Source organism: Microcebus murinus, chromosome 17 (genome assembly GCF_040939455.1).
Source record: "Microcebus murinus isolate Inina chromosome 17, M.murinus_Inina_mat1.0, whole genome shotgun sequence".
NCBI lineage: Eukaryota > Metazoa > Chordata > Mammalia > Primates > Cheirogaleidae > Microcebus > Microcebus murinus.
The window spans coordinates 23,058,090-23,083,131 of NC_134120.1; the positions used below are offsets into that span (position 1 = coordinate 23,058,090).

At 35.1% G+C, this 25,042-nt stretch overlaps 1 protein-coding gene across 2 annotated transcripts in view; it reads left to right on the plus strand.

Annotated features, from left to right (window-relative positions):
• Nucleotides 1-25,042, plus strand: part of DYM (dymeclin) — a 351,414-nt gene that overhangs the window by 82,841 nt on the left and 243,531 nt on the right. For both annotated transcript variants that reach the window (XM_075993890.1, XM_012769895.3), the window contains exons 7-8: nt 10,668-10,793; nt 12,488-12,630. In XM_075993890.1, coding sequence (XP_075850005.1) covers nt 10,668-10,793; nt 12,488-12,630 — 269 coding nt within the window. The remainder of the gene's footprint in view (nt 1-10,667; nt 10,794-12,487; nt 12,631-25,042) is intronic.

The following is a 25,042-nucleotide window of genomic DNA, read 5'->3' on the forward strand; positions in this document are numbered from 1 at the left end:
TGGAAGCTTTTTTGTTTTTTACATTGTGGACCTATTTAATTCCCTCTTGACAGTCTTTCAGGGTGAGAGAAAATGATAGAATTTAAAGAGGAACCCACTCCTGTGGAACACATTGAGCTGTGCATTGGCAGTATTATATACTTTTTTTTTTTTTTGAGACAGAGTCTCACTGTGTTGCCCAGACTAGAGTGAGTGCCGTGGCGTCAGCCTGGCTCATAGCAACCTCAAACTCCTGGGCTCCAGTGATCCTTCTGCCTCAGCCTCCAGAGTACCTGGGACTACAGGCATGCGCCACCATGCCCGGCTGATTTTTTTCTATATATATTAGTTGGCCAATTAATTTCTTTCTATTTATAGTAGAAACCGGGTCTGTCTCTTGTTCAGGTTGGTTTCGAACTCCTGACCTCGAGCAATCTGCCTGCCTCAGCCTCCCAGAGAGCTAGGATTATAGGCGCGAGCCACTGTGCCTGGCCTATACTTTTCTATAGATATATTTGACTTCAATAAAAAGTACTAAAAAGCTTTTAAAAAAATTAGACCCAATCTGTTTAGGCATGGGGGAGTTTAACAAAGTAAATTACTAAAAGCTGTTAATTATTTGGGCCTCAAACTGTGCTAAGGAATCCATAGGTCCTTGGGAGTCACCTTTAACTATAAAAATCCACTCCAATGACACAGGATTTTTAAAAAAATAATTTTTAAAGTTAAGTGTATCAAGGTATAATTTACCTATAGCAAAATTCATCTCTTCTGTTGTTGTATGCATTTTGACAAATGGGTACAGTTGTGTATGTGCACTGAAATCATGATATAGAACAATTCAATCATATCTCCCCTCCCCACAAATTTCCTTATTCTTCTTGTAGTCAGTCCCTTCCCCAGTTCCCAATCCCTGTCAACCGCTAATGTATTTTCTTTCCCTGTGGTGTTGCCTAGTAGGTTTGTTGGGTTGTATGATAAGTGTATATCTAAGGAACTATCAAACCATGGACAGTGGAGGCTCAGAAGGGTTAGGAGGTGGGAGGGTGGTTGATTAGAAATTACTTAATGTTATTCCAGTGATGGATACTCTAAAAGCCCTGACTTCACTTCTATGCAATATATCCATGTAACAAAATTATATCCCATAAATTTATACAAATAATTAAAAAAACCCTCCTCCCCAAAATCCTTAATAAATTGTTTTCTAAAGTGCTTCACCATTTGGGATTTCCTTTAGCAGTGTATGAGAGTTCTAGTTGCTTCACATTCTTGCCAATATTGGATATTGTCAGTTTTTTTTTTTTTAATTTTTAGCAATTCTAATAGGTATTCTACATTATTAAGTTGACAATATTTACAATCTGTCTTTTTGTCTATAGGTTCATCTTAGAAGTTGAAATTCATTAAATAGTACTTACATTATTGGGAATATATTAGGAATATATAATTTTGTTCACCCTAAAGTCAAGAAGTATGGTGTGACCTATAATATAAAATTTTTTCTTGGAATTTAAAGGTATATCTTAGTTTTTGTGTGTGTTTCCCTTTGTTTTAGCCTCACTTTTAAAGATAAAGCTTTATTGAGGTAGCATTCACATACCACATAATTTACCCTTTTGTATTGTGCACGTAACTTATTTTAGTATATTCACAAAATTGTGCAACTATCTATTAATAATTCCAGAACATTTTCACCACCCCAAGAAGAAACCCTGTGCAGTTACTCCATTCTCAGCCCCTGGCAACCACTGATCTGCTTTGTGTTTCTATGGGATTTGCATATTTGGGGCATTTCATATACATGGTATCATATTGTATGTGGCATTTTGTGTTTGGGTTCTTAGTGTTTTTCATGGCTCATCCTAGTGGTAGCATGGATCAGTACTTCATTCCTTTTTATTAATTTAGCCTCATTTTTTAAAGCTTTACATCTAGTCTTGGGACTGTCATCATCAGAGTCCTCAGTCCCCTTGCTTCGATCTAGACTGGTTGCTTTCTAACTAAGCCTGTCACATAGTTGTGTCATCTGAGATTTTGCTTCACTATTTTCTTGGGTTGCTTCCACTTTTTCTTGGATAATTTTTATAACCTTTTTTGGTTTATTCCCTTATTTTTTATGGAGCACATCTTCATGTAGCTTTCTAAGAAACTGTTAGTCTTTGCATGTCTGTATTTGAATAATAGGTAGGCTGGGTATAAATTTCTGATTGAGAATCATTATTCCTTAGAGTTTTGAAGACATTCCTTTATTTTCTTTCTAACATTACTAGTATCGTTAAAGGGAATTCTAACATCTGATTATCATTGTCTTGTAGGTTTTTACCCTTTTCCTCTGTACAAGATTTTAGAATCTTGGTTTTATCTTTAGAATTCTGAAATATGATGTGTTTGGGTATGGGTGATATTTTTTCATTTATAGATTGCTTATTTGGTTAAAAAATCTATATTCTTCAGCAGTGAGGAGTTTTTTGTTATTTTTTAATTTCTTTTTCCTTTTTTTTAACTCTCTAAAGTTCAAGTTAGATATTAGACTTTACAGATTTAACTTCTCTCTTACCTCAACTTTTTACATCTTTAAAAATTATAATTTGGAAGTTTTATTTTTATCTTTTGACCTGTCTTATTAAAATTTCTGTACTAAAATATTTGATTTATTTTAGAATAGATTATGTGTGTGCATGGAAAAAAATCAGATAATTAAAAGGGTATACAATGAAAAGTAAGTCTCCTTCTCACTTTAGATTCTTAGTCCCTAATCTTTTAGTGCCTCTCCCAGTGGCAGTGATATCATGTAAAAAGTTTTTAAACAATAATGGTTTCATATCATACAGACTTTTTCAATTTTTTTTTTTTTTTTGAGATAGGGTCTAGCCCTGTTGCTGGAACTATAGTTGCCTTATCATAGCTCACTGCAACCTCAAACTCATGGGCTCAAGCAATCTTCCTGCCTCAGCCTCCTGAGTAGCTGGGACTATAGGCCTGTGCCACCAAACCCAGCTACTTTTTTAACTTTTGTAGATATGTACTCTTGCTATTGCCCAGGCTGGTCTCGAACTCCTGGCCTCAAGTGATCCTCCTGCCTCAGCCTCCCAAAGTGCTAGGATTATAGGAATGAGCCACTGTGCTTGCCCCTTCTTTGATTGTTTTTTTTTTTTTTAAAGCTACATATGAATTGTATGACTATATCATAATTTATTTAATGAGCCCCTCATAAATTGTTTAGTTTATTTCTAATCTTGTACTATTATAAGCAATCCTCAAATGAACATTTATGTACATAAATTCACTTCACTAATGTATATAGATATAGCCATAATGTGTATCTTTTTTTTTTTTTTCTTTTGGAGCTTCTAGTTCAGGATCCTTTTTTTTTTTAAATTTATTTTTCCATTATGTGTATCTTAAAGTTGGTATTAATTGTGCACATTTAAAATTTTGATAAAGTTGTGCTACAGTAAAAATTTATCCCCTAATGAGATTATACCAATTGTAGTTCCACCAAAATCTTCTAACAGAGCCTTGCCAATATTGTATCTTATAAAATTTTTTGTAAGTTAAAAATCAAAATTATATTGTGATTCTATAATGCATTTTCTCATAAGTGAGGTTGAACCTCTTCATATATTTAAAAGCCATTTCTAACTTTCAATGAAGTTTTAGCAATTATTTTTAGTTCCTGAGAGCTTTTCCTCTGATTATTTCATGTTTATGAATACAACATTTTGAGTTGGCATAACTGCACATTGGATACCCACTATAGATTCTATAATTATTACAATTTTGGAATATTTGCTTCATCATTATGTATCCATTTTATCAATCTTCCTGTCAATTTATCTTTTAAGAATCTTTTTAAGAAGCTGTTTTTTGTGTTGAACTTTCACTTATTTCAAGATCTCTGGTTGTATTTTAAACATTTGATGCATTTTTTACATAAACAGTATAGTATTGGTTTTTCATAAACTATATAAACATGGAATGGATATTTGAGTTTCTGTGGTCCACCCCGTTAGTTTTTATATATGATGAAGTTGACAGGTAAGGTGGTTCATAGAGTGTCTGTTTGGAGACTAGAATCCAGATTTCTTAACTTCTAACCTCTAAGTCCTCTCTTCTAGTGTTAAGACTTTTATAAATGAGGAGTATTATCATGTCTTTCTTTGATTTGTTAACTTTTTAAAGTAGCCATCCTACTTAACATACTATTATTGACAGTATTTGTAATATATGATACTATGTTTTAGCCTTTCCTCATATTTGACTTTTAGAATCTCGATGTTGGCATGACATTGATATTTCAAAAGTTTGGTCTCAATCCTTTGAACTCATCAGTTGTTTTTATTAAACTTATGTTCCGTTTACAGTACCATCAGGTTTCTTATCCAGTAGTAAGTCAAAGGAGGTTTTTTTCGTCTGTATTCATTGAATTTGTCCTTAGCCAACACTAACACCCATTTCATGAAGGCTTTTGTCTTTATCCAAGTGTTCCACTGTGCCCTAGCAGAGCAGTGCAAGGTCATGGCGCCTGTCTTTTTTTCTTCACATGAAATTAATAACTTGCTCCAACAGTAGTTTGTTCTAGGACATTTCCAGAACAGATGGTGGAAAGTTCTTGGGATAATATGGCAGCCAAGGCAATATTTTGGCTTTTTAAAGTTGACTTTGTTTTGGTGATTGTGTAATGAAAATCTTATGAAGATTATACAAGGACATTAAAACAAGAAAGATCTGTTGGCTTAAAACATTTTTCATCTTTTATAAACCACCACACTCAGCATGGTAGAATTTTGGTTTCTTTCAAGTATTGGCTTCTCTGGCTCTTTTCCCTGATTATTTGGCACTTAAGATATCTCAATTAATAATATATTTTTAATTTTGTTTTCACAAGAATCTAACATTGCCTTGAATTCCTTTTTTTGAGCATTATAGAAAATTATAGTGGGAATTGACATTAGAGATCATCTTGCCCAATGGTACTTATTTACAAATAAGAAAACTGACACGAGAGAAGTTATTTGTTGAACAGACTGAGTTAATAGAGAACTCAGAAGCAGATCCCGACTTTCCTAATTTTGAATCAGTGACTCCTACAGCATACCATAATGCAATTTGGGTGACTTAGATTTTTGTTTGCTCTTATTTCCGTATGTCATCAGATTTTTTTTTTTTTTTTTTTTTTTGAGACAGAGTCTCGCTTTGTTGCCCAGGCTAGAATGAGTGCCATGGCGTCAGCCTGGCTCACAGCAACCTCAAACTCCTGGGCTCAGCAATCCTGCTGCCTCAGCCTCCCGAGTAGCTGGGACTACAGGCATACGCCACCATCCAAAGCTAATTTTTTCTATATATATTAATTGGCCAATTTCTTTCTATTTATAGTAGAGACAGGGTCTCACTCTTGCTCAGGCTGGTTTTGAACTCCTGACCGTGAGCAATCTGCCTGTCTCAGCCTCCCAGAGTGCTAGAATTACAGGTGTGAGCCACTGCGCCTGGCCTGTCATCAGATTTTAATTGATAAAAGTTCAGCTTTTAAAATTTGTGGCAATCCTCTATTTTTAGGTCTTGATTAATTTAGTTTTTGTATAGGCGGTACATTTATATTGTTCAAAACCCAACACATAAAAGTGCATGTGAACAGTCTCCCTTCTCATCTTTGTCTCCATATTGCCAGTCCTCCCCTTTGCCTCTGTAATTAACTGCTATTCTTGATTTCTTATGCATGTGCTTAAAATTTTTTACAAATACACAGATGGTCCCCAACTTAACAATGATTCAAGTTAAGATTTTTGACTTTATAGTGATGTGAAAGTGTTACACATTCAGTACAAACTGTATTTCAAGTAGCTGTATAGCCATTCTGTTTTTTACTTTCTGTACAGTAGTCAATAAATTACATGAGATATTCAACATTTCATTATAAAATAGGCATTGCGTTAGATGATTTTTGCCCAACTATAGGCTAATGTAAGTGTTTAGCATGTTTAAGGTAGGCTATGTTAAGCTATTATTGTCTGTTAGGTTAGATGTATTAGATGAATTTTTGATTTGTGATATTTTCAACTTATGATGGGCTTATTGACATGTAGTCCCATCGTAAGTCAAGGAGCATCTGTATATTCAATTATGAATATAGTCTTATTTCACCCTGTTTTCACACAGAAGGCAGGAAATTCTACATATTGTTTTGAACTTTGGTCTTTTTCCTGTTAAGTCTATCCTGGCAGTCATTTTACACAAGCATTTAGAGAGCTTTCCCATTTTTCTTTTTTAAATAATGACTTTATCGAGATATATTTCAAATACCAAAAAATTCACCCTTTCAAAGTATACAATTGAGTGGTTTGGGGTACATTCACAGAGTTGTGAAGCCAATACCCCTGTCTAATTCTAGAACATTTTATTACTCCAAAGAGAAACTCCATGCTCATTAGCAGTCACTCCTCATTTGTTCCTCCTGTCTACCCCTGGCAACCACTAATCTGCTTTTAGTCTTATGCATTTGCCTATTCTGGACGTTTTATATAAATGAAATCATACTATATGTGGCTTTTGTGTCTGGCTTCTTTTACTTCATTTAATGTGTTCATGTTAACAGCATTTATCAGTATATCATTCCTTTTCATTGCTGATAAGTATTTCATTGTATCTATCACATTTTGTTTATCCATTCATCATTTGATAGACATGTCTGCTTTTTGGCCAGTATTAATAATGCTACGATGAGCGTTCATATACAAGTTTTTGTGTGAACATACGTTTTCAGTTTGTTTTGGTATATATCTAGGAGTAGAATTGCTAGATGACATGGTAAACTCTGTGTTTAACAGTTTGGGTTAACTGCCAGACTTTTCTATAGTGGCTTCACCATTTTACATTCCTGCCAGCTGTGTGTGAAGGTTTCAATTTCTCTACATCTTTACTCATTCTTCCTGAAAACTACAAATACTCTGTTGTAGATCAATATCAAAATGTATTTAATCACTCCTCTATTGATAGACATTAGGGCTATTAACCTTTATTTATTTTTTTGCTCATATCCTTTGCTCATTTTCGTATTGGAACCTCTATTGTATCTAAGACCCTTTTTGCATTAGCCCTTGTGACATGAATTTAAAGTATATATTTTTTTTCACTTTGCCTTTTAACTTATTTGCTTATAGCATATTTTTGTTTATGAAATGATGAAATTTTAAAAATGAATTTGAATTTATCAATCTTTCATAGTATTTAGGCTTTAGGATCTATAAACTGGCTTCTTATTACTTTTTTACTGGCTTGTTACATTTTTGACCTTATCTCTTACTATTCTCCTTCTTACACATTCTATTCTAGCCTCACTGATCTCTTTGCTGTTCCCTAATATACTATGCATGTTCTTACCTCAGGGCCCTTGCGTGTGCTGGTCCTTCTGCCTGGAAGACTCTCCCTTGCCCCCATACTTCTTTCAAGTCTTTACTCAGATGTCAACTTCATATGAGGTCATCTTACTTAAAATTGTAACACACCTGTCATAGATTGTCAGTAGTCCCCCAAATTCCTTATCCTCTTCTTTGCTATTTTAATATTAAGAGTTCAGCTGGGCAATGGCTATCCTGGTAGAGATAGCATTTCTCAGGCTTCCTTGTAGCTAAGTGTTGGTATACCAGAAGAAGTGATACATACAACTTTTACATTATTTAAAAAGAAATAGCCAGGTGTGGTGGCTCACACCTGTAATTCCAGCACTTTGGGAGGCCGAGGTGGGAGGGTAGCATGAGGCTAGGAGGTTGAGACCAACCCAGGCAATATGTCTTGCCTCTACAAAAACCAAAATTAGCTGAGCATGGTGTCATGCACCTATAGTCATAGCTACTTGGGAGACTGAGGCAAGAGGATCACGTGAACCCAGGAGTTTGAGGCTGCAGTGAGCTATGATAGTGCCACTACACTCAAGCCTGGACAACAGAGTGAGACGCTATCTCAAACAAAACAAAACAAAACCTCAAAAACACTTGCCTTGGAGTGCATTTTTCTCACTTTTCTGTGGCGGGAAATTATGACAACTGGAACAAACTTAGAAGCATGAGGAAAGGGTAACAGAGATTTACTCCCGGCATGGGCCTTATGGGTGATGTTACTAAGTAGAACCTGCTTGTTCTGGATTGTTATAGATTACCAGGGCTTGAACCCTTGGACTCCAGCCTCCAGCTTTTGTCCCCCAGACTCTCAACCCTGTCAAAAGCTCTACTCAGATTTCTAGCTACCTCTTATGGGTCAGTAAATATGCCCTGGGCCACAGCAATTCCAGATGTCAGGCTGAGCTTTAGATTTTCCTAGTGCCTTAAATCTTGGCCTTATAATCCTTCAATATTTTGTTAGATCTTTGATGCTTTTAGAAAGTGCCCTTTCTGCTCCCCTCTGCCCCCTAGTGGTTTTTGATGACTTCATCAGGAAAGTTCTTAAGAATTTCCTGTCCATTACTGCTGAAAATGAAAGTAACCCCAACCCGTGTGTTTTCTTTAAATATTTTATTGTTCTACAAGTTAATATTTAAGCTGTGCTTTGTTATATTTTTCATTTATTTTCTAATATCAGTGATATTTTTTAATTCAACATGTTTATTTTCTTATATGATATAGACTACAGAGTATAAAAAGCATCATAATAATGGTGTTTAAAGTATATATACAATAGGAACACCATTAACCTGCCTGGTCGGTCAGGGAAGGTTTTCTGGAAGAGGTGAAGCTAGTCTACAGTCTTGAATGATGACTATGAGTTAGCCAAGTGGTTTGGGCACAGAATGGGAAGTTGGAGCCATCACATAGTCTTGGGAGATGTGAGGGAACATAGTAACTAGGAAGTAGCAATTGATGAAATTGATGAATAATTGCATTATACCCATGTGTATCTTTAAAATGTATTTCTTAAATGGCTATTTCACAGGTTTTTCTTTTTATATAATTTTTTTTTCTTCAGATAGGCAGAACTCAAATTTGGGTTTCTTATTTTGAAGCTGACTTTTAAAAAAATGTCAGTCATCTTCAATACAATTTATGATACAAAATTTCATCATAGGAAAGGATGATCCAAAGGATTAACACTTTTTCTGTTCTCCCACTTTTGTGATTCTGTTTGGCCCAATTCATTTTGGAAGAGAGCAACCCTCTGTTCTGAACACACACTCTTTCCCCAAGGTTATTAGACATAGTATTTAATAGTCATAGTTTTTACTTTAAACAAACTAAAACAATTTGTTTTTGGATCTGGAATGTAAGCTGTTAAATTGTAAACAACTGCAGCTGAATATTGGTTATTGATGCAATGACTGAATACATTTGCAAATGTATTGGAGTTAGTCATCTATCTACCTACCTTAACTGTGGCAAGGTATTTGGTAATTCAGGATTTGACTTGAAACTCTGACCCCACTGGAAAGCCTAGCCAATTGACTAGAGTATGGATTCCTGACAGACACAGGCTATATGAATGCATGATTATTATAATACATAATCTTTTTGGGTTCCAAGCACTGAAATCATCATTGATGAATCATGACATGAAACATCAAGTTTGTCTTTTATTCAGTTCATGAATAAGAGCAAATACAAGAATTGCTTTTTATGTAGTTACTATTTCAACAGTAATACAAATTTCAGGAAAGAGAATTGTTCTATAATACTTTAAAAGTCAGATTTCTTAGTAGAACAGATTTATTCATTATGCAACAAGGTCAATTGAATGGGCCTCTTCTTGTGTTTTGTATACTTTGTTTTTTAAATATATCTCTGTCACTAATAATTCCTTACAATATCTGGTAGAATTTAAGCTTGTCCAGTTCTTGAACCAAGTCATTTTTAATTTGCTTAATGAGCCTTCATTTAAACAGGGTCTAAGTACTTTTCTTTGAACTTTTCATGAATATTTCAGTTTTATAAAAATATTTTGATATTCTTTTGGAGTTGTTGCTTTCTTTGTTGTATTGTTGAGGTTTCTGCTTTCCTCGTCTTTAACATGTTCTGCTTTGTATTATAATTCAGTTTAAACTTTTGCAGTGACTGAAAATTCTTGGATGACATTTATTCCTGTTTGTGCTTTTTGCTCAGCTGAAACTTTTCCTTTTTATTTGATATAAGATTTGTTTCTAAAAGGGATTAATGATATGGGCAGGACAGGGTAGTTTATCATAATAGGAATATGCTTAATAAAATAGGAATAATTTATTTATTATTAATATTTTGCTGAACATGCAAAGTTGGCCTTCAGAAAGTGGACCCTACAGACACAAGACATGTAGGGTCTATCATTGTTCAGATTATAAAGTGATTGTTAGTACTAAATGGCATTGTTTTCTTCCCTACACTGTGAGGTCTCTTCAGTTGTATAATCTTTGAGTATTTGTTTCTGTATTGTTACTAAACAGATGAACATAAAGGTCTAGAGTGGATCTTCAAAGCAGAACACTTGTCATTTAGTAGGAGACGGGAAATGGAAAATGGGGAAATAATAGATACCTGACCCAAATAAAAGAGCTAATGACTGGGGAAGAGTTTTGGTGTTTGCTTTATTTGATTTTTATGTTATTTTTTAATAACCTGAAAATGTTTAATATTTAAATTTGAGTTTTTTCAAGGGCAGTTTATTTAGAAAAGAATAATATCTTAATCTTGCGAAGTGATCATTATTCTGTTTTCTTCCCATTTCTTCAGAGATATTACATATGAAATATCAGTAGAAGCGATATCAACAATGGTGGTTTTCCTTTCCTGCCAACTCTTCCACAAGGAAGTTTTGCGACAGAGCATCAGCCACAAATATTTGATGCGAGGTCCATGGTATGTTTCTATTTTAAATATGTCAAGTTTTTTAATTGTGTAAGTCTGTATTTCTAGTCTTGTCCTCTTATCCGAGCATTAATGTTTCCTCTGGTTGTTCTGCTGTTTCGTCAAGTCCGATGCATGAGGACTCAAATCCTGCGTTCCTGTCCAATGTACCCATCCCCGCTGTCCCTCCTGTTCCCCAGCTTCGTTCCCTACCTTCTCTAGCTGTTGCATTGCAGAATTGAAACACTAAATCCTCTATCTTTTTCTTCCTTTTCCTTCGTTCTCTATGTGTCTAAGCCAGGCGTCCTCAAACTATGGCCCGAGGGCCACATGCAGGTGTTTTTGCCTGTTTGTTTTTTTACTTCAAAATAAGATATGTGCAGTGTGCATAGGAATTTGTTCATAGTTTTTTTAAAACTATATAGTCCAGCCCTCCAACGGTCTGAGGGTCAGTGAACTGGCTCCCTGCTTAAAAAGTTTGAGGACCTCTGGTCTAAGCAGTCAAATCATACTTGTTTACACATTATTTTTGTGTCTTCCCCTTCTCACCAGTCCCTTTAAAACTGCTGTACTGTAATCTGTGTCCCATCACCACGTGTTTGGACTACTCCAGCAGCCTCTTCACTGTGTGCTGACCGTGTGCCAGGCATGTGTTGGCCTATGGGGCTATGCTCCTGAGCAGAATTTTACAATCATCTAGGGGGCAGGGGTGGGAATAGAAAAATACTAAATAATACACATGCACACATCCTACCTTGTATTGACATAATCTTCACAAAACTTTAAATGTAAAACGAATCCAAATAAAGTACCTTAAAGTTCTTAGGTACTGGGGGAACTTTGTCGTCTCCACATCCGTCTTGCTACCCTGTTATCATACCTGTAGCATGTATGTTCTTTGAACATATTTGAAAATCACTGGTAAGAGGGAAAGGGCCTGCGGTTTGGAGTTGGAAGGTTTGCATCTGAACCCTCTGACACTCAAAATGACCTTGGTTTGAAGTAGTGCTTGGCATTGTGGGGCTGTGTGCACCTTCCTGTTCCTTACAATGCTGGAAGTGTTGAAGTTGCCTTTTTAATAGACATAGAGAATGTTAGTGTTCTTATTTTCAAAGTAAGGTTTTTATAGTATCACTGTGATGCCAAATATTTAAACCGTAATATATTCTTTACTGATGTTTGTCATTCACCTTGGAAGCTATATCTAAAAAGCTCAATAGTACATTCAAGAGTAGTAAAAAGTTTACTGTAGATTGCAGGAATTGGTTTATCACCAGTTGAGTAATTGAATAAATTAAATAATTTCATACTGAAAAAATGTAGTCTTTTATTATTTTTTAGTTCTTGCTTTTCCTACTGATTTCGTATTACTACCTTTCTTCAGGTGCCATGTAATGTATTATGCACAAAATTTATAATATATCACCATGTTATAGAGAATACAAACAAAGTAACCGAAGCTCAAGAGTTTGTGATCTGACCAATGTCTTATGGTGTGGTAAGAGGCAAAGTCAGAATACGCCTGAAAATTGATCTTAAAGCCCATGGTCTTTGCTGTTATGTGACAGTGCTAGATTTCTTTGAATTGTGCTATCAACTCTTTTATATTAATAGATATTATTAATGGCAGAATTATTTATGTGTCATTATGCAGAATTAGATGACCCCTGTATCTAATGTGAAGTTTTTTTTTTCTTTTTGTGTAGTCTTCCATATACCAGCAAACTTGTGAAAACCTTATTGTATAACTTTATCAGACAAGAAAAGCCACCTCCTCCGGGAGCCCATGTTTTTTCTCAGCAGTCGGATGGGGGAGGACTACTTTATGGACTTGCATCAGGAGTAGCAAGTGAGTTTTACCAGATTTTTTCAGTTCCTTGGTGTACATAAATTTTGTCTAATTAGGCATAGTAAATTCTGTTCACTTGGCTGTTGCCATTAATAGTTATATTGAATCTGCGCAGCTGGCTAAATGTAAAAATGAAAAGTAATTAAAATACTAATCTTTCCATTCTATGCAGTGATTTATGTTAAATATATGCAATAATGAATAAATTATTTACCTACAAAACACTGTTTTTCAGGAAGAATGTTTACACATAAATATGCATGTCGCACAATTTCTGGTTATATAGTAAAATTAAAATTAAGCCTTTAGAAACTTTTTTCTGTTTGTGTTATAAGAGGAAAGCTTTTTATTTTAGGTTATTTTAGACTATTTTTTGGTTAGGATTTTATATCACTAAGTGTAGTTTTTGTGTTGTTCTCAGTGCTTTTTTCAGTGACAAATTAGCACATTTTGAAGAGTTTTGTAATAAACTCTGAAGCGGCACAAACTTGAGTTTTTCTGATTGGGTGCAAATTTTGTAACTGAAGAAAGCCTTTCCCTACCTTACAATAAGTCATCATTTCTGGTTCACAATTTTCAGACCTAAAGATAATAGAAGTGCAAACTTGAGTTTTTCTGATTGGGTGCAAATTTCGTAACTGAAGAAAACCCTTCCCTACCTTACAATAAGTCGTCATTTTTGGTTCACAATTTTCAGACCTAAAGATAATAGAATTGCAAGAGCACCTCTAGTTCTCCCTGTTGTTAGCGTGGAGGGCCTTGGTCACTTGAGGTTATATACTGGAACTTTTGCTTTATTCTGAAGAAGACACAAAAACTAGAGTGACACCTCTGCATTTGTGAGGTCTGCCTGGGTGGTCCGTACTCTTACCCTCTGCTTAACCACGTAGGGCAGGGTTCAGGCAGAGCTGATTCTGGCAGTGAATTATGGGTGTGGCATGCCCTCCACACTCCGCTGAGGCATCAGTTTGCTGTGCAATGGCAGCACTATGGGATAACCTATTAGATAATAAGGCTTGGGAACTTCTTTGGATTCAAAGAGCTCTTAAAAAAATAGTAGACTTGTTCTGTTGATTTAAGGAATTGATCAGTAAACCACTCTCTTAAATTTATCTTCCTTTGATTTCTTTTAATATGAATTGAATCACATTTGTCATCTCTCACTCATTTTGTCTCGAGCAGCCTATGTAGAATGCCATACCTGCGTAAGGTCCTTTGAGTTATTCGTATCCAGCGCTCTCATTATTTTGGGTGAAGAATGACTTTGTATGTCCCATGGGAAGGTTTAATTAATCTGATAGTGTTTTCTTTTTTTGATTATTAAAATGGTATAAGTATTTAAAACTGAGTATTTTCCAATACTCTGGTATGGTTAGAAGTTTTTTGGGGGGAGGCAGTTTAAGTTCATAATTGCTTTCTTCAAAGCAATGGCAGCACTTGGCAGTTTTTGTTTTTTTAAAGGAAACAGATTTGTGCATAGTTTTTGATTTTTCTTTCAGTTATGTGTCATATCAAAAGGAAGCCCAGTATTGAATGTGGTGTCATTAGTGTTTCAGATGCCAAAAAACCTGAATTTAAATTTTAGACCTGTCCCTAACTAGATAGCAGCATATTATAAGGAATTTCTTTAATTTTCCTAGCTTTTAGTTTCCATGTCTATCTAATGATAAGGTTGATTGGGATGGATGATCTCTGAGATTATTTCCACATAACTTTCTATAATGTTTTTTCTCACCATTTTAAAATTTAGTATTCAGTGAAGCATATCAAAATAGATTTATGGTTTTTAGTGTACTATAGTCACAAGATATTTTACTTAGCTTTCTTCCTAAATCTTTATAAAACTATTCATGTAAAAGTATAAATCAAAAAGGAGTAATTATGGATTCATTATTTCACAGTAGTGACTCAAAGGATTATAAAAAACAATAAAAGGACACTCTTGTAAAAAGTGTGGCTATGTACCGTGGGCAAAGTGAAATGTAAAAATGATCATAGTCATGTAATTTTAAATTAAACTACATTCCAGGAAAGTCAGTCAAGCTGCCAAAAATTGACTTTAGTTGTGTGATCACTTTTGATGATCTTTTGGTTGGTAGTTAAGGAATTTTCTTTAGTATTGGCTTGAGAAAAATATGACTTGGAAGTTCCTCATTGAAAAAATTTACATTCCAAAGCCAAATGTAAATTATAAACTCTTTTGGATTATATTCATTTTTATTGGGATTGAATTTTTCCTGGATATAGCAAGCATTTCCTTTTATAGCAGTATGTACTTTGTATGTTTTGCTTAAATTATTTCCTTTGAAACAGAGTGCTTTATTTAAAAAAGTTCTCAGTTTTGGACAGTTAAGTTTTATTGGCACTGTTAGGAGAAGAGAAGAATCCTTGCAGTAGAACTGGAGTCCGGATGACTAGTGAGCCACATGCCTGGACACTCCTAAGAGTCAGGCAAGGCCTTCTCCAATTTCTCCTCACTTTTACAGATGTATTTTTGGTTATTGTACTGTTTGTTTTCCCATACTCTAGGAAAGATTCTATTGCTTTGTTGCATCCTGACACTCTCCCTGTTCATGCCTTTGCTTGGATTGTTTCATAACCTCAAGTCCTACTTCCTCCTCTCTCTGTCTCCTGATTTTCTCCCCATGCATCCATTCAGATCCTTCTTGAGGGCTGCCTTCTCCGTAAGGACTTCCTTCACCCCTCTAGTGATCTTCTCCTGCGACACTTAACGCTCTGTGTTGTTACTTATGTACTCACATCATTCTCCCCACGTTGGCTCTACGTACAATACAATGAAAGCTAATGTTTATGTAACACGAGCTTAGAGAGCAACTTTTTGAGCATCTCACTTTTTTTTCATACCAAGCTCATCTATCTGAAGTAGAAGGTTTTACTCTTAATAGGATAGATGAAGAGATGTTCCTAGTTATTGCATTATTTTATCTAAGATTACATAGGAAAGAGATGATGTTGGCTTGTATTTGAGCTCAGTTCTTTGACTCCTGAGCTTTTGCTGATTTGCCTTTCGTGGTCATGATCACTTGAGTCTCGAATGTTGTAAGCTGCTTCTTGACTTGCGTGGGTGTCCACTGCAATGTCGAGGAGAGCACCCTACATCTGTGGACTGTCAGTAAATACTTGAGTAAAATTAAATACCAAAAGTGAATACTTATCTATACTTAAGATAGATGTGAACTCAGTTATAACAATAGTGTCATTTACTGAATGTCTTCTATTTGCCAGACACTGTAGTAGCCACTTTACATACATGATTTCATCCACTTCTTATTTTTCTTCTCTGATGTTTTATTATGGAAAACTCCAAAGATGTACAGAGTAGAGTGGAAGAATGAACCCCATCTTCAAGAATGATCAACATTCTTTTTCCCCTGTTTATCTCCACTCTTATACTTTCTACAAAGCTTTTCATTTTGAAATAAGCACATATATAGAAAAGTTCTAAAAATAAAAATATTATAAAAAACTCTATATACCTTTATCCAGATTTATTTTTAACATTTTATCCCATGTTTTGTCATTTACATTTTCTCACTCTCTGTCTCTCATTCTACACACACGTATGCACACATGATTTTTTTTTTAATCACTTGAGGGTAAGTTACCTACATCACATCCTTTTACTCCTAAGTACTTCAATGTATATTTTCTAAGAGGGGATATCTCTTACATAACCACAGTGCAGTTAACCAACTTCAATAAATTTAACATTCAACTACCCTTAAAACAAATGAGGTAGGAATTTGTTTCTACCTCAGTAAAAATAAGGAAATGGAGGTTTTCTTCTGTATTTTAAAATTTCCTTATTAAGTATAGCATCATATGTGCTTCACTTAAGTTGTATTTTTTCAATTAGGTTTTTTTGTAACTACTCTATCAGAAGGTCCATGGTGGAGAACACACCTTTATTATTGGCATTGCAGTACACAGTAAGTGTTTGAATGGCATTCAGTCATAATATAATATAAATAATTGGAGGAACTATTAATACCTTTTAATTACCACTAGTAAGTTTTTTTTTTTTTGAGACAGAGTCTCGCTTTGTTGCCCAGGCTAGAGTGAGTGCCATGGCGTCAGCCTAGCTCACAGCAACCTCAAAATCCTGGGCTCAAGCAATCCTCCTGCCTCAGCCTCCCCAGTAGCTGGGACTACAGGTATGCGCCACCATGCCCGGCTAATTTTTTCTATATATATTAGTTGGCCAATTAATTTGTTTCTATTTATAGTAGAGACGGGGTCTCGCTCTTGCTCAGGGTGGTTTCGAACTCCTGACCTTGAGTAATCTGCCCGCCTCGGCCTCCCAGAGTGCTAGGATTACAGGCGTGAGCCACCGCGCCGGGCCCACTAGTAAGTTTTTAAAATGAGAGTAATGAAAATTGTATAGATTTTATTCTTTTAAACCTTTTCAAGTGTGTCAAGTATGATTTATTTCTTTCACTAGAATGAATTATATATTAATACATTATTTTGTAAGATCTATAATACATACAAACCTGTAGTCATAATTTTGCAGTATTTTGTAGAAAAATTGTTTCCATTCTCTTTGTAGTTTAGTTTAGATATTCCTCTAATATGCTGACAAAATGGAAAGAGTCAATTCTATATCATTTTACTATTTAGAAAAGAGTTTACTATTTAATTAATGTGGTATTTTTAATGAATTTTTAAATGAACTTTTTAATGAATGATAGAATTCCAGAACCACTTTACTTTTACTTTCCAGAACCACCATACTTTTAAAAAATACATATGCATAGTAGTTAGACCTTGGAATTCCTAATTGATTAGATATGAGGTTGGACTCAGCAACACACATTTTCAGTAAGCATTCTAGATGATTCTGTTACAGCTAGTCCATTTTGGAACCATTAATGTGGTACGACTCCCTTTCCAGGGCTTGAATCTCTTCTACTGTGAGCCCTTCATGGCATGTGGTTGAGCCATGCCGTGGTGTCAGCCTAGCTCACAGCAACCTCCAACTCCTGGGCTCAAGCAATCCTCCTGCCTCAGCCTCCTGAGTACCTGGGACTATAGGCATGTGCCACCATGCCCAGCTACTTTTTTCTATATATTTTTGGTTGGCCAATTAATTTCTTTCTATTTATAGTAGAGACAGGGTCTCACTCTTACTCAGGCTGGTTTTGGACTCCTGACCTTGAGCAATCTGCCCGCCTTGTTCTCCCAGAGTGCTGGGATTGCAGGCATGAGCCAGTGGTCCTGGCTACCTTTTCTTATCTCTCATTGCTGGAAGTCATGGTGGATAAGGGTGGAATTTTAGAGCATGAAGATAAGAATTAGAAGATTTGGGATGTAGTCACAGCTCAGCGTGACTTTAGACAAGTTCTTCAACTTTTAAAATCTCATTACCTAATTTACAGAGCTGATAAATATAAGACCCTTTTATATGGGGTTACTGTGAGGAATAAATGTGAGATACTGTATACAAAATCACTTCTAAAACTATATAACATCTATCCTTATGTAAATAACTACTTTTGCTTTCTGCAGTGAAGCTCTGCTGGTGCTTGTTAGTTTAAATTTCTTTTCTTTCAAATTATTTTAATTTTATTAGAATAACAGCTAGTGATCAGAAAATCCTGGACAAATTTACGTAAGACAATTTAAAAATTTAAGAACTTCATATCATTGTGGTCTGCTCAAACTTTCAAATTTATATTAAAAATGTTGTGAAAACTGACTAAATTGCACATAGCTGCCATGATTTTGCTTTTTCTCCAACTGGCCTTTCAGTTTATGTGGTGTAAAATTTGGCCAATGACAGTTAAAAAAGGAAAATTTGATTGTTAAATAGATATTGCCCACAAGAAATTTCTCCTCCTTAAATGAACTTGCCTTGACAATAATCACTATAGTACCATTTCTTACTAATTTATGTGAAAAGCTATTATATTTGCTTTTTGACAGTTTATTTATAAAATTAGCCAATTAAAGATTTTAATAAAGAAAAGATTTTATGCTGACCCAACCTGAATTATATTTCAAATGTTTCAAACTAATCAAAGATATCAGTAGTATTGGTAGTCTTTGGTATAGTCAGTAAGGCAATTAATAGTTAATTCTTACTTTAATCTGCAAGCATATCACCCTACCCTGTTAAAGATGTTTGATAAAGCAAATTACCAAAAACCTTTACCACCATGATTTTTTATGTGATGAAGCAAGATTTAAGGTGGTAAGGTATTGTCTTCGCTTGGGCTGCTGTAACAAAATGTCATAGATTGGGCAGCTTGAACAACAGATATTTATTTATCACAGCTCTGAAGGCTTGGGAAGTCCAAGATCAAGGTGCCAGAAGATTTGGTTCTTGGTGTGGACTCTCTTTCTGGCTTGCAGCTGACCACTACTTTGCTGTGTCCTCACCTGGCAAAGAAGGGAAGCTCTGGTGTCTTTTCCTTTTCTTATAAGGGCACTGATTCTATCATGGGGTCTCCACCCTCTTGACTTCATTTAATCCTAATCAACTCCCAAGGCCCCATGTCCTCATACTCTCATTTAAAAATACTTCAACATAAGAATTTTTGGGATGACACAAAAATTCAGTCCATGCTAGATATTAGGTAATGTTGGAACGTCCCTCACTGGAATTCTCCATTTGAGAGTCCACCAGTCTCTTTTGTATGTTGATGGCTAAGGCACCTTCCAGCTCCAGCCATTGTTTTAAATCACAACCCTGCTTAGTGGTGATGGTGAGGGTTATGTCCATGTAGATCACTCACTACTCATTCTAACCGCACTAGTTTGTTTTTTAAAAAAAGTCAAACCAAAATGTGTAAGGAGCCCCTCAAAACACAATTCTATGGTTGAAACAGATTATTTCCTTTCCTCGTACTGGGGACTCCCACTTCTATTGACCTTTGTAAGACCTGGCTCTGCATGACGATAATTTGGTATTATGGAAGAGGAGTAAGTATTAGACTCTAGATAGTGATATTACTAGGCATAGAATTGAACACCAGACCTTTCATTTACTGGGTGTTCTTCAGCTATTTACTTAACCTCTGGATAACTTAAATTCCTCATGGTCAAATGAAGATAATACATTCCTTTGTTGGGCTGCTGGGATCAAATGAACAAATGTACAGGAAAGATACTGGCACCCTGTATGTGCACAATAAATGGTAACTATTAGTAACAGATATTACATAATAATATTTAGAATATTACTTTTATTTTTAAAATGCTGGAAAAAATGACTTTGAGTTAGCAGCTCAGATTTTTAGCATAAGTAAATTATGAAAATATCAGATATATGGTATATATAGTGTATGTATTATAAATTACTGTATATAATGTACATATTACAGTGTATGTAATATATATATGTATAAAATAGAGACTTCAGATAGTTACTAAAAGATTTGATATTGTGAGGAGAAATAAGTTATTTGGTTTATTTGTTTTTTCATTTGATTCTATTCTTCTTTGACCTTGTATTTTAATATATTTTTCTCTAATGTCTAAAAAGGGTGAAGCAAAGAAGGGTTGAAATTTCTTCTGTGTCTTAAGTTATAAGACAAAACTGTAATGTAATTATAACTGAGTATTTAATATTTTAAAGAGCCAAGACTAATTAAATGTGTTCTGCCAAACCATGCTTTCCATCACAAGTACTGAATTTTTACACAATAACCTCTGATATATGGTTTTCCATTTGAATGAGCCATCAAAAATGTTTTTTTTCCCTTTTGCTTGCAGTGGTGGGTGTGCAAGCCAAATTATGAAGCCAAAGTAGTGATTATTTGTTTAGGCAAATGCTATGATTGAGAAATTAATAAAGTAGAACATGCAGATGAAAACTCTTATTTCTTCCAGTTGCTGTTACTGAGAAAGTTATTGAATTCATTATGATTGGTATGGTATGCAGTAGTTATACTTTATTTTACATAATGGTTATTTTTTTTCTTAAGTTTTGGCATTTTCTGGGGTGACTCATTGAGAGAAAGAAAAACTATAGTAAGAGAAAAAGTATGTGGCACTGAGAAACAGGCATAGTTATGAAAATAACTGATTTCTATTAAAACACTTTGAACTTTCAGAAAAAGAAAGTGCTTTATAAACAAAGATTACATTCTCATTTCATTTTTATTTGGAATGATTTGGTAGGTTTTATATACCAAGGGAAAGCATGATTTTTTTTCTTTTCCTTTTTCAGGATTGAACTTATTTTGTGACTTATAAAATATACTGACTATCAGCTTTCTGTTTCTTTGGGGTGGTTCCTTACAGGGATATATTGAGGATTTAGAATAGTATCTATAATGCAAAAGGACTGTATTTAGTTGCAGAGTAGTATAATATAAGTTATTTTGCTTGTAATTGTTCTTTGACAAAGGTATTGTTTCAGATTTTCAATTTTTAAAAAAGTGTTTATTAAATGATATTCATTGGAAGTAATACAGTTTTTTTTTTTTTTTTTTTGAGACAGAGTCTCACTTTGTTGCCCAGGCTAGAGTGAGTGCCGTGGCGTCAGCCTGGCTCACAGCAACCTCAATCTCCGGGGCTCAGCGATCCTACTGCCTCAGCCTCCCGAGTAGCTGGGACTACAGGCATGCGCCACCATGCCCGGCTAATTTTTTGTATATATATTTTTAGTTGGTCAATTAATTTCTTTCTATTTTTGGTAGAGACGGGGTCTCACTCAGGCTGGTTTCGAACTCCTGACCTTGAGCAATCCGCCCGCCTCGGCCTCCCAAAGTGCTAGGATTACAGGCGTGAGCCACCACGCCTGGCCTGGAAGTAATACAGTTTTGACTTATCTTTTGTCCTTGTAATTTGGTGACAATCACTTAGAAAATAGTTTTCAGAATTGGCTTTGAAAGTCAATATGCCAGCCCTCTGCTCCCATCTCCTTCTTGACAGATTTGAAGGGAAGAATAATGGCCTCTTTCATGCCACGTATAGTTGGGGAATGAATTCATTTGTACTTACCAGGAAGAATATAGAATAAGATAATCAATTTCAGATGAAATGCTGGAATAAGTTTCTAAGGCTTGCTACAAGTACCGTTTATTTGGTACTAATGATTTAATCTGTTTTTGAGACTCTGTAATGTAAATTATTGTGAAATTTAAAAATAATATTGAAATTAATATCAAATTATAATTTTTTGAGAATATAAATCTTTGAAAAATGAAGTGGTTAAAATTGATTTGCTTTAAAACTGTTAAATTCTATCCCAATCAAGTGAATGTAACTTTTATTAAACAGCTGTTTTAATTTACATTAATTTCAGCATGGGTGTTTGGAGTAAATTCTAAGGTTACTTGCTGACAGAAGTTGTGAATGATAGTAAAAACCCTCATAAACTATAGCTGGTGTAGTTTTGAGACCACTTTTTACATGAATAAGTAATTTTTTAGAAGTCCAATGTTGAGAGTTATTCAAAACTTTACATTTAAAATAGAATCAGCTGTATTTCTGCATCTTACTTTGAAATGCATTAATAAAATAAGCTACGTTGATGAATGAAAACAGGAATGTATACGTGGATAGAGATGTTATTACAAATATAGCAAAATGTAAATGTAAAATTTAGGTGATACGTATAAGGGCATTCATTATAGAATTGTTTTGACTTTTCTGTTTTTGACATTTTTCCTAATAAAATGTTGGGGGAAAATGGAATCCTATGAGCATGAGTTACTGTTGTAAATTTCAGTTTATCTATTGAAAAGATATATTTTAATCCTTAATCCTTTTAGAAATGCTAGGTAAGATAGCTTCTGAAGAACATGGGGTCTAATCAGATCTGACTGCATGCTAATTAGCTCTGTAACCTTGGGAAAATTTTGTAACCTCTAAGCTTTTCCTCATCTTTAAAAAAGGAATGATGATTCCTTGTAGGATTACAGTAAATGTCAGCTTTATTTTCCTCCTCTTGTACTTGTTCATAATCTTTGTGAGACTATAGTCTTTAAAGGCCCATCAAATCCAGTGAGATCAGTGGTGGCGAGAGAGTGAGGTTGCACGCACTGGTGCTTAGCAGTCTGCACACTCACTCTGCAAGGCTGTAATTGACAGAGGCTAGGCACGAGGAAGAGGGTGGGGGGGCGCAGCTGGACATCCTCACCAGCTGATTGGCAAGTTGGAAGAGAATGAGGCTTTTGGCATCAGGAAAGTCTGAGCTGGAAACCAGGCCCTGCTCTTTACAAGTTGTGTCACCTTGAGCAAGTTGCTTAACTTCACTGAACCCTAGAGTCCTCATTTTTAAAATGGAATTTAGAATATCTTTGTCTGTGGGCTTTCATTACATGTAAATAACATGTGACAAGTCGTGAATAAGTGTCTAGAACATAATGCTGAAAACAAATACTTGTTACCATTTACCTGCCTTATCTTTAACCCCATCTGTGTTTATTCTTTAGTTTTCCAAACACCATAAATCTTTGTCTTTTCTGTTTCATGGTCCTTTAGTCTTTCTGCTTGCAAAATTACCTATAAAACTAAGGTAATTTCCCCTTTTTCCAGATGATTAAAAGGATGATAAATACAGTTTCAACAGCAGCCTCTATAGCATCCTTCTCCATAACTTCATCAAATTGGGAAGCCTTACTAGCTGTCAATACCATTTTTCAGGCCTATTAACATTTTTTAGGACTATTAACTATAGATACAGTTTATTTTAGAAAATGTAGACAGACTAACAGATACTAGCTTTAAGAAAGTACTTATTTTCATTAGTAATTGTTCTAAAGTATAAAGCTTTGCAGGAATATTTCCAAAAGTAAAAATAATTTTACCTATTTACACATCTATATTGCTCAAGATATGATGCTGTGTAAGTAAATAAAAATTGTGGCGCTATCACTTATTTTTAAAGATCATTTCCAGACCTGTCCTAGTTTGTTCTCAGTTTCCTATTCTCCCTTCCCTCCCATATTGTTCAGAGCCTTCTTCATTGCTCTTGGCTTAATAGCCACTGCATTTCCTGCTTTAGTTTGCTGCTGGATGTAGGCCTGCTGTGACAATTGCTTCCATTTCTGGGTTGCCTCTGCTGGAAGCAATGGTGGCTCCAGAAGAAATACTGTGGTCATGAGTTTGTGAACCTTGGGGCAAGGGTCTAGGGTGGTAAGTGTGGGCTTGGGGCACACTCAAATAGAGTGGAGAATTAGAATTAAGCAGAGAGAGGGTGGAATCTGTGTAGAACCATCTCTTTTCCTAGGCAGCCCTGGGTTCTGAACTGGTCTAGCCTGCTCTGTTACCTGCCTACCTACTATCCCCTGCTAGAATGTGAACAAGGTCTTATGAGCAGGAATTGCTTATTGTTCATACCTATAATCTCAGCACATTAGCAGAGAGCCTGGGTTGTGGAAGGTGCTAAATATTTGTTGAAGAATGTCATCTAGCCTTTGTGAAATGATATGACCACGCTAAAAAAATCTAGATGGCTAAGAATGAGGGAAGTATCATTATATAAGAAGTGTTTTGCCTGAAGATTTTGACCGATCTCCATTTTCGGCCCTGCCTCTTATTCCTGCTGCATTTCATATGCCTTCTCTACTTCTAGACCCTTGCCAAAGATTCTGCTGAGACAGATAGCCTCTCTCCTTTGATTATAGCCCCTTCTGTGAGAATTTGTCTGTCTCTTCTTCTACTGCATTCACTATTACCTTTCTACCAGAAATTTGTTAAAATCTTTCATCCACATATGGCCCCATTCTCATTCTCTTTATTGTTGTGGATTTATACTTTTAATTTTTCCTTTATATTTCATTAAAAGATTATAGACTTTTCTTTTCTTTTTTTTTTTTTTTAGCTGTTTTAGGTTTACAGAAGAATGAACAAGACAGTAAACAGAGTTCTGGTATACACCCTGCCTCCCCACGTTTCCCCTGTTCTACAATGTAATATCTTCCATTGGTGTGATACATTTGTTACAATTGATGAGCCAATACCGATATATTATTATCAACTAAAGTCCATAGTTTACATTAGGTTTCACTTTCTATTGTACAGTTTTATGAGTTTTGACAAATGCACAATTGTCCTAAATTGGAAGCAACCAAGATGTCCTTCAATAGGTGAAATAGACTGTGGTACATTCATATAATGGAATATTATTTAGCAATGAAAAGAAATGAGTTATCAAGCCAGGAAAAGATATAGAGGAACCTTAAGTGCATACAGCTAAAGGAAAGCCAGTCTAAAAAGGTGATATACTGTATGATTCCAACCATATGATAATCTGGAAAATGTAAAACAAAAAATTAAAATAGACAATGAAAAGATCAGCAGTAGCCGGGGGTTCGGAGGAGGAGAAGAGGGACAAGTAAGATAGAGCGCAGAGCCTTTTTAGGGCAGTGAAACTATTCTGTATGATACTATAATGATATATCCTATTTGTTAGCTGTTTATCATATTTCTCATATTG